At 38.7% G+C, this 10,574-nt stretch overlaps 2 protein-coding genes and 1 long non-coding RNA gene across 3 annotated transcripts; 2 read left to right on the plus strand and 1 right to left on the minus strand.

Moving 5' to 3' along the window:
• The first annotated feature begins 596 nt into the window (after positions 1–596).
• On the plus strand, positions 597–4,719 carry LOC110770475 (putative envelope ADP,ATP carrier protein, chloroplastic). Its single transcript, XM_021974615.2, has 10 exons — positions 597–1,098; positions 1,704–1,760; positions 2,107–2,169; positions 2,281–2,337; positions 2,421–2,504; positions 2,743–2,811; positions 2,895–3,007; positions 3,098–3,267; positions 3,862–3,940; positions 4,186–4,719. Exons 1-10 carry the CDS (start codon positions 745–747, stop codon positions 4,298–4,300), a joined length of 1,161 nt encoding a protein of 386 aa, XP_021830307.2. The 5' UTR covers positions 597–744; the 3' UTR covers positions 4,301–4,719.
• Positions 4,720–4,869: 150 nt separating this feature from the next.
• RUS5 (root UVB sensitive protein (Protein of unknown function, DUF647)) lies at positions 4,870–8,960 on the plus strand. The gene is made up of 15 exons (XM_021974614.2): positions 4,870–5,309; positions 5,414–5,473; positions 5,593–5,747; positions 5,976–6,076; positions 6,156–6,214; positions 6,464–6,510; positions 6,590–6,668; positions 6,756–6,828; positions 7,034–7,123; positions 7,237–7,296; positions 7,413–7,526; positions 7,768–7,828; positions 7,913–8,031; positions 8,178–8,270; positions 8,358–8,960. The coding sequence occupies exons 1-15, from the start codon at positions 5,143–5,145 to the stop codon at positions 8,586–8,588; spliced, it is 1,509 nt and encodes a 502-aa protein (XP_021830306.1). The 5' UTR covers positions 4,870–5,142; the 3' UTR covers positions 8,589–8,960.
• Positions 8,961–9,076: 116 nt separating this feature from the next.
• Positions 9,077–9,630, minus strand: LOC148293537 (uncharacterized). Its single transcript, XR_015836692.1, has 2 exons — positions 9,341–9,630; positions 9,077–9,260 (listed from the first exon to the last, which is right to left on the minus strand). It is a non-coding gene; the product is annotated as an uncharacterized LOC148293537 (long non-coding RNA).
• Between the last annotated feature and the right edge of the window lie 944 nt (positions 9,631–10,574).

Consider the following 10,574-nt stretch of genomic DNA (forward strand, 5'->3'; position numbering starts at 1 on the left):
GGAGGAGCTCTTCCTCAATTTTAAGAAGCCAAGTCATGCTTATTTCAATATTAAAGTTAAAAAGCTATAACTAATAGAACTTTCCTTGTCAACCATAAAATAAAATAAATGGTTAATGACAGTTTAGTACCCTGTGGTTATACCCTTAAGACATGTCAATCCATACCTTCTCAATTTTTACAATAACATACCCCTGGTCTTTTAAATTTGTTAAATGTGGTTTCGCCGTTAGAGCATTTCCACCGGAAGGCCCTAGCTCGGGCACAAGACCCCCCAAGCTAAGAAATACAGCTCCAACGATACAAAACAACCCAGGCAGGCTTGGGCTCCACCAAGCCCTGGCAGACTCGAAGGCAAGAACAACACAAACTGTTGCCTGAGGGCTGAGTGATGACATTAGCAACGAATTTTTTTTTTAAGAAAATCGAAAAAAATACTAATTATTATTCCCATTTTAAATTTTGAGTCTCCTAACAATAAATAAAAAAGAAAAAAAAAGTATATTAGTGTAAAACAGCGAAACCCCATTTGATTAAAAAAAGTGGGGCCCAAGCCCTTTTGAGAAATATGGATGGTGAATCACACGCACTTCGTACAAAATTAGCAAATAATGTACCCGCCTGCTTGAACAAAAGTGCCTTCCCGTGTCCTCTGCTCTCTATCTTTCTCTGCAACAGCACAGCTACCTCCCTCGCTGCCTTATCTCTTCACCTCCGCTCTCAGCGTTCAAAATTCCCCCAATCCATGACCGGAGAATCCAAGCCCATTATCTCCTGGCGGAGCATTCCGAGCCTAAACGCCTCTAACTGCGCCCTCACTGAGGCTGCGGAGCTCGAGCCGTTATGGAAGACCACGCAGCTCAGCTTCACTGGTGGTGGTGGGAGTGGCATTCGTTGTAATTTCGCCTGCGTTTCGGTGGTGGAGAGGGTAGAGCGGAGAAATGAATTCGCCCCGACCTCGGCTCAGCTGGTGAAGCATCCGCTGGCCATACTCGCTTGCGTTCCCAAAGACGCCGCGCTCTTTGCCGCCGGAGCCGTCGCTGGAGCCGCCGCCAAGACCGTCACGGCTCCGCTCGACCGCATCAAGATTCTTATGCAGGTGCTCATTGACTCCCTCTATACTCTATACCTTTGAATTTGGTCACATTTCTCGCAATTTTATAGCTCGAAATGGTTGCATACGGCGACGTATCTGTAGAACATTGTGCTTCCCTTTATTTTTGGTTAATTACTATGAAAACACAAAGTGAATGTTCAAAATTTACTTTCAGGAAACCGAGAAGGCATTGATATTACGAAATTCAGTGTTTTTATTTCCGTTGATAAATCTTGGCTTTCCATTATGCTGGTTGAGAAAATAACACAGAAATGAGAATTTTAGGTAGCTTGCTATGTTGTGACCAGCATCACTCCAGAAATTTTAAAAATTATTTCTGGGCGTTTTCTTTTGCTACAAGAAATGCAATTGTTTCTGATTCTGGATTTTTTTAAAAATCCAGTTTTTGTTATTAGGCTTACTGGGTTTATTACACTGTGCTTTTCCAGTCCTTCTATGGTATATTTTTTAGCTCCTTGTCAAGACATATTCATACTTGTTGTCTGGCAAATAGTATTCTGCATTATTGTTATCCCACTAAATTAAATAGTACCTCAATTGTAAGTGTAACTGTTCAGTAGTCTAAAGAAAGGTTGATATATCTGCAGACTCATGGGATTCGAGTTGGGCAACAAAGCGCTAAGAAAGTTATCAGTTTTCTCGAGGTATGTAATGGTTCACCCATCCTCCGCTTTGCCCAGTTTTTGACATCATAAATTATATGCATTTGTCTTACAATCATATGGGCTGTGAAACAGAGGTTGTAGACTTGAACTGTTGACAAAATTTGATTAAAAAATAAATCTATTCAGCTTTATCACTGCTCGTTAGTTTTTCCAATAATGGTTTTATGGCTTACATATATGATGACTTATGGAGATTTATGATCTTTTCACAGAGATGCATAATTTATGGTTTAAACAAAAATTATGTTCAATTTTCTTTTAGAAGAATTTGACATCATGCTATATGACCACCTCTTCATGTTTAATGATGATGCATACCCTGCAGGCCATAACAATGATAGGGAAGGAAGAAGGGATTAAAGGGTACTGGAAAGGCAACCTTCCTCAGGTTTTCTGCTGATGAAGTTTCCTATTGTGTTACAAAATATTACTTGCCCCTGCTATAAAGTAGGGCGTTTCTTGTGTTGCATTAATTTTGAAAATTCTTTTAATTGTTTAGGTCATAAGGATTATCCCTTATAGTGCTGTCCAGCTTTTTGCGTATGAAGCTTATAAGGTAATTTTGAAACCCTTTTGAAGAAAATTTTTCTGCAGCATTCCATGTATCCAGAACTAAAGCTCTTTTTCTTGAATTTGAAGAAACTCTTTAGGGGGAAAGATGGTGAGCTCTCTCTTGTTGGAAGACTTGCAGCAGGTGCTTGTGCTGGCATGACATCCACTTTTGTGAGTAATGCATTTGTGTTGTGACATTTTTGGTTCATGAGTGTTTTCCTCTTAAGCTTAAAATGGTTTGTCTGGGTGGGTAGTGTTCCTAGGAACACGTGAACCCTCGTATTTTACTTATGAAGTCTACTTCGTGGATAGTTTTTTATATTTTTGCCCTCTTGTCGTTCATCTAACTTATTTTCATTCTACCTGTTATGTGGAACTATTCAAAGATATACTATTTTCCTCCATGTAGGTAACATACCCGTTGGATGTCCTGAGGTTACGGTTAGCAGTTGAACCAGGGTACCGAACTATGTCTGAGGTATGACCTACCTGATCATGTTATTTATGATAGGATGCCCCTATCTTCGTGAAGATGAATTTTTTAATGTTTTTTTTTTCCAGATTGCCTTAAACATGCTAAGAGAGGAAGGAGTTGCATCCTTCTACTATGGTCTTGGACCTTCTCTTATTGGAATAGCTCCATATATTGCTGTGAACTTTTGCATTTTTGACTTGTGAGTCCACTCCTACCTCTTTCCATGTTACACTAGAGGAGAATACAAATAATGTATCCTATTTTACTCATATTCGTGTTTGGATGACAGGGTGAAGAAGTCTTTACCGGAGGAATTTCAAAAGAAAACTGAAGCATCTCTGTTAACAGGCTTGGTGTCAGCTTCCCTAGCCACACTCACATGCTATCCTTTGGATACTGTGAGAAGACAGATGCAAATGAAGGGCACACCTTACAAGACTGTTTTGGATGCCATTCCAGGTAAAACTGTGGTGTTAATTACTTTAACCATCAGGAATTGACATAAAAGTGACCAGACATTGTGTCAAGCACTAGACATTAAGTCTTAATGTAGAGGAGTCATATAGAATTAGAACGTGAGTTAAGTATAACAATTGTAGATGTCTTAAACTATTCTCACTATATGAATAATTGGGAAACATACTTGGGGACCAGAAGCTCAACTCTTCCACATTCTTGATTTGGTTAAATGTGATATGGGAAAAATGCACTTTAAAGAAAAAATCTCTTCCTCAGTTATGCTTTACAATGGTGATTAAAGATAAAAACTTTGGATTTATGCCAAGGACTTGGATTGGAGTATTGATTCTGAGAATGTCGGTGGCTTAGTATTAAGTAGGATTCAAATGTTGCTACCTAGTACCTACTGAAGCATATGTCTACCAGCTTCTGGTGTGTGCATGATATGGTTTAATTTTCTTGAGAATAGGTTTACCTCAATCACCAGAAAGTTTCTCATTATTTCGTTAATAGCTTTTATTTGTGTTTGTAATGAAGTTGCACTTTTGGGTTAATAGTCGAAGTCATTTATTTAAGTTGATGTTGCTTGTGCAGGTATTGTGGCCCGTGATGGACTTATAGGATTGTATAGGGGATTTTTGCCTAATGCTTTGAAAACTCTACCGAACAGCAGGTTCCATGCACACCCCTCCCTACCTTTGTTTTCTTCTATTTTATCATGTTAAAATTTAAATTATCTGGTCTCTTAGGCTCTTAGCTGCTTGCTGAATGATGTCTTTTCTAACCTCAATTTTGGTTGGTGTTCCATGCTTGGGAATTTTATAGGGGCATTTATTTTATGAGTGGTTATAGTTTCCAGGGACATTTTAAACCTCTGAAACTCAGTTACCTTACGAAATCTCCCTTTTTCAAATGCAGCATTAGGCTTACTACTTACGACATGGTCAAACGTCTAATTGCAACCAGTCAGAAAGAGTTTCAGAGAATTGTGGAGGAAAATCGCAATAAACAACAGCAAAAGGTCGTTGGTTAAACAATGTAGCATTTAGTGCCACCAGTCCAGCAGACTACACCAGTACTAGGCAGACCACCACCAAATTTTCTTATTGACATTGTGTTCACTGACGATGGCCGTTATTTTTAGGACTTGCATTGGCCAAATTGCCTTTATATTAGCAAGGACTGAGCTGCCGAGTGAATCCTTGTCCCTTTTGGTAGGTTGTGATGTTGTAGGACAATTACTAGCTTAGGTAGGTTTGCCTATTTTTCGAGGAATTCATGTTCCGCCACGCTATGCAGTGGGTTCGAGATTATGTTTTGCCAAAGCCACCTGTATAACGTATGTAGAAAACACTTGGAATTTGTTAGTCATTCATTGAACCAGGCCTTTTTTATTGTAACGCAATCTTATTGGGTAATGGAAGCAGTTCTGATTTATAAACTGCAGTAAAATGTGGTCATGCAAGCGTTTTTTTTTATTTTTTATTTTTTGCGTCAGTAAAATTAAATTCTACGGACTGGTTGATGGGTTGGGCTGCCATCAATTAAGAAAGCAAAATACTCCGTTGGGCCTAATCTCTTGGGCGAGGCGAGGGCTTTGTTTCAGGTCCGTTTGAAAGGGTGCAAGACGACGTCGTTTTGAAAGGCGGGTAAGTACGAACAAACTCCGTTTTCCCACGAGTTGCAATGTCCGTACATTTGGGTGGGTGGTAGATAGAGGATCGACCAACAGAAGAAGGAAATGAAGATAGACGACCGTTGGCCGTTAAATCCGTTTTGCGGCAGTGGAGTGTGAAAAGAACCTGAAGAAGAAGAAGACTGGCTCTTAACTTCTGTAACCCTAAAACCCTAAACCCCCTTTAACGTCTTCACGCAATGCCCTGTGGCGCTGTACAACTCTCGCTTCCTACTTGTGCTTTCGAGTCTTCTAGAAAGCCTCTGAATTTCAGACATTGCCACTTCCGAATCGCGTGCTCCTCCTCCTCCTCTGTATCCAACCTTCAAAAGGGAGATGACGATGAAAACCAAGCTGATCATGGCAGGTAACAACAGCTTCTCCTTCTTTACCTCTCTGTTTGGCTCCCGAGAAAAACTTTGCCGGTAAAGAAAAAAAAGTTCGACTCTGAATTTGCTTAATTTGTAACAGAAATCGAGGCCGACCGCACGTGATCTTAGTGGAGAGATATGGAAATGGCACTGCTAAGAGGTCCTTTCTCAATAACATTGCTCTCATGCAACTAAAAGATTGCAACTTTACTTCAAAATTCTAAACCTCAAGTGTCTAAGTTGTGAGCTGTTTCTCTTGATGTGTGGTTCCACAAGCAGGTATGTGGTAGATGATGAATTGAAAGTGCAAACTTTTATCGAGGAGGAGCGTAGTTTAGTATCTAATAATTCTGAGAGCTCACATTTCTCCAACTCAACATTATCATGGCTTCCGGGTATTGTCAAAGATTTTATCTTTCCTGCAGGTTTCCCAGGTGACTAATATAATCAGTGTTTCCCTCTCCACTGGTTTTTTTCATTCATACATACATAAATAACATGTGTTGGTTGAACTTAGACTTTTGAATAGTGGATTCAAAGTGAAGATAGTCGGAATCATTAAAGTTCATATGTAGTGGTGGCTAAGTGTCCAGAGACCAAAATATGATTAGCAGAGCCAGTACGAGATTTCTAACCTTTTATTATTTTCACTTTTCTTGCAGGATCAGTTTCTGATGATTATTTGTTGTACATGTTGTTACAGTTCCCTACCAATGTAACTGCATGGATATGCCATACCTTAGTCACATCAAGTCTTCTAAAGGTTAGTTAGTCAAGGACTCGGGCCATCATTTGCCTTTTTGCAAATGCATTTTTACTTTTTAATCATGCACTATTTGCAGGCTGTCGGTGTTGGTTCTTTCTCAGGCAGTACTGCTGCTGCTTCAGCAGCTGCCATCAGGTGGATATATTTATTTTCTATATGTTTTTTTTTTTTGTGTGGAATCATATGTGCAAGTTCCATTTATGTTATCTAAGACCTGGGCCTAATTCATTCCCCACCTTATGCTGAGACTCGTAACCAAGGGACATCATTTGTTTTTTATTGTGGACTTGGTTTTGTAAGACAATATTTTTATCTGTAGAGCAACATTTGTATATCAATTCCTTTTGTTGGACTGAACTGTAGGTTATGAGATTGTTTCTGCAGATGGGTTTCGAAAGATGGAATTGGAGCTGTTGGACGCTTATTTATCGGTATGCCAATCATAAAGAGAGCTAAATGGAATACAAGGTTATGTGATGAATTTCAACAGTGACTATGTCTCTTTCTCAGGTGGGCGATTTGGCAATGTTTTTGATGACGATCCAAAGCAGTGGCGCTTATATGCTGACTTTATTGGCAGTGCTGGAAGGTTCATCTACCAAACTCTCTGTTGGATATTGCACAAATGAATTGAAAAAAATTTATTGGATCATAAAAATTTAATGTTTTCATGCAGCATTTTCGACCTTACTACACCATTGTATCCTGCCTATTTCCTGCCATTGGCATCTCTTGGAAATCTTGCCAAGGTATTGCACTGCTGTGCTCTGTAGGCTACAGCTGATTGATTTTATGACCACAACTGCAGCATTAGCTTCTTTTATGAAAAATAAGTTTGGTTTCTGAATTGTTCCTTCTAGCGATTTTTTTGTATATCTGCACCATAGCTGATATAGCTGTTGATTGAGTATTCCATTTCCTTATTTACATGATGTGATGTGGGCATCTAAACAGGCTGTTGCGAGAGGGCTAAAAGATCCTTCAAACCGTGTGATTCAAAATCATTTTGCAGTTGAGGGAAATCTGGGGGAGATAGCAGCAAAGGTCATGTTTAAGAGTAACTTCTGCAATCAAACTTCACAAAATTTAGTTGATAACATATATGTATCACATATAAGAGAATGCTCTTCTCATAATTAATTGGTCAAATGTTTCAGGAGGAAGTTTGGGAAGTGGCTGCTCAGCTGCTTGGCCTGGGTTTGGGCATACTGTTCCTAGTATGTTATTTTGTTTCTTAAGACGGTCTTACTTTATTCTCTAAAGAGTACTGTGACTTCCCAGTGGCTAACTTCTTCGTTTGATGTATTTAAATGATTTAGAATCGTGAATGCAGGATACACCAGGCCTTGTAAGAGCATACCCAGTATTGGCAACAACATGGATGGTCATGCGGCTTCTGCATCTTTGGTTACGCTATCAATCACTTTCAGTTCTCCAATTTAACTCTGTAAGTCTCTCTCTCTCTCTCTCTCTCACACACACACACACACACTGAGACACAAACAAGGAATAAGGTTTTCTTGGTAGGGGGGTAAATGGGATTGAATTTGGATATTCTACATTTTAATTGTTTTATGCCCATGCATGGACTGGATCAAGAGGGGAAAAGCAATCAGGATAAAGCGGAAAATGTGATTTAAGGTTTAGTTCATTTATGATCTGTTCTTTCTGTTTTCCTTTCCTTGCAGTTAAATCTTAAGCGTGCTCGTATGCTGGTAAAATCTCATGTATTACACTCTATTGTACCTGGTAAGGAACCTTTTCTGATCCTTCGCTTATAAAGCTGTTCTATCATCATAAACAATGACCATTCTTTCTGGTTGTTTAATTTAGGTTCTGTTGATTGCAATAGGGAAGAAAACATTTTATTGTGGCCAAGATTCATGACACCACGAATTACATTTGGTGTTCCCTTGGAGGAGATGATTTTTGGAGAGAGAACTGCTCCCATGGTAATCCATCCTTTCTTTCGTTGCACGAAGGAGTGAAAGCATCTAAAGTATATCCTTATAAACATCAAATCTGGGCATGCGGGTCTGTCAGTAGTTTGTTAGAGAGTCCTTCATTCTTTTCCTTTTCTTTTATCTTTTAATAACAGTTGAAGGCACTTCTGGAGTTATACACAAAGGAGAAATATATTCTTGTAGTGAACCAACAAATAAGCGACTTTGAGGTCTTTGTTTCATTCAAGGTATGCATTTAAATTGCTGGTAAGGATTTATAGAAGATTATTGTCCTCAAAGTTTAATCAACCTTGATGATAACAATAATGATGCAGGTTGGAGCTACGAGTTTCTCAGTTTTACGAAGTGTTTGGCAGGCTTATTGGCTATATGAGAACTGGAATAGGTTAGGTAATGCATTTGACCAGCTTGCAAAAAGCCTGCTGGAGATGGAAGATAGGTTTGAAGACTTCATCCAGCAGTTAAATGGAAGTGGATGGGATACAAGTCAAATTAATTTGAAAGTCCCCAGGGAAATCACCCTTGATGAATTAAGCCCCATTTGAGTTTTCAAATATGGGTTTTGTAATTTATTTGTTGTTAGTATGAATACGGGGGAAATGTTGATCTGCAAAGTGCAGCCATGCTTGTTTACAGATGACAGAACCAAACACCAAGATGACATATGGATTCATTTAGGGGGTCTGGTTCTTCCGTGAGGCATATTTTACCTAGAGAAAGAAGCTGAGCCGTCAAGTTGATATTTTGACTGGAATATGTTGGCCGCCATAATTGGCATTGCATGGTGGAGGAGGGTTGAGTCTAGATTTCTAGTTGAGTTTCCGATGCAGCGAAAGTTTTGCATATAGAATCGTAGATTAGTAAGTTTTGTCTTCTTCAAAGCTTTGTGGAAATTATAAAATTGCGTATTTTCATAAGCCTAACATAGCAGCCATTAGCCAGTGATTGATTGCTTTCATGTCAATGGCTTTTCTTGTATTGCTACGGAAAAAAAAAAAACTGTTTACTGCTCAACTTGGCTGGGAATCTAAAAAGCAAAGAAATTACATCTGATTCAAGTTAAAGTCTGGACTACTGATAGTAATTTGCACTTTACTGCATATACCAACTCTTTAGCCATCTAAGTACTGCTAGCCTCTGTTCGTTTTCCAAAAAACCGCTTGCTAACAGACGAGCCAGACCCTCCATTGTTGCTAAACTTTCCCATTACTGTCTCCCTGTGCATGAGATGAGAGAACAAAGTGAGAGAGAGAGAGAGAGAGAGAGAGAGAGAGAGAGAGACGAGAGGAATACTTACGTCACATACAAGGCAGAAGCTAAAGTCAAAGCAGTGTCCCGAAAAATTGTCAAAACCACCCGTCCCACCTGTCCCTTGCCGCACCAGCTGGCAACGCTGCTCATTGTAAAGGAGAGAGAGAGAGAGAGTGATGAGTATAGTGTATGAGAGTGTGGGAAAAGGATGGGGATGGGTTGTGATATAAATAGTGGCTTGTTTGCTTTCTCCCCAAGCTTACTTTGGAGTCCAGTCCAAAGTCTAATGTTGTTTGTTGAGCACGAAAATTCCAAAGCTATATTGTGGGCAACAAGAAGCAGCAATTTCTTTTTTATTTCTTTTTATCTATGATTTTATTTTTTAAATTTTTTGCGAAGGGAAACAACATAGAGTTTCATATCATTAGGGTTTACGTTTTTGCAAAATCAAAACCCAATACAAGAAGGCTTTTAAACATGGATAGGATAGAAACCTAATATTTAAATTAGTTTGAGCTACAAGAAATGAGAAAGCCAATAAAAATCAAACATATACAAGGTATTTTAGGAGCTCCAATTGATCTTAATCTTGGCCATAAGAGTCTTGCACGCCAAGGTTTCACTTCTATTTATTCAAAAGTTGCTGCCTTGTTTCCCACAACACAATCTAGCTCTGGATTAATTTTCTTGCTTAACAAACAGCAAGAAATTATTATTGCTTTATGGTTTTTAATTACCATGTTATTAACAAAAAAAAATGTGTTGGGCCTCGTAATTAATAGATCCCAATGTTATTGGTAATAGCTAGGGTTTATATACAACTTATTTAATTTGTGGTTTGATGTTCAATTAAAAAAAGAAGAAGGAACTTTCCCTTGCTTGCAGCTAAGTTAATTTGATGATCCCACAAGCAAAGGGTAGCTTCTCACTCTAAGATTGCTCTCTTTTAATGTAATCTCTGGAAAATAGGTTGGCAGCTTGTCATTATCATCAATCCAACCAATCATTAAGTTCAGTGTTGCCTTTACATTTGTTTGTGTAGTCAATTCAATTCGATAGTTAATCTAAGCTGCTAGTTGTGGAAATTCTAATCGGTAGCCCTTTGAGAGGTAATGAGGTGTTATCAAATTTATTATGATGGGGGTGGAGTAGCACTATTACTGTAGCAAATCGAGAATATCGACAGTACATATAATTGTAAGCAGATAGACAATCTCTACCGTATATATATAATATTGATTCTTTATTTGTGTCGTATCAAGATTATTTATTATTATTTG

This window comes from Prunus avium, chromosome 6 (genome assembly GCF_965620075.1).
Source record: "Prunus avium chromosome 6, drPruAviu1.hap1.1, whole genome shotgun sequence".
Lineage (NCBI taxonomy): Eukaryota > Viridiplantae > Streptophyta > Magnoliopsida > Rosales > Rosaceae > Prunus > Prunus avium.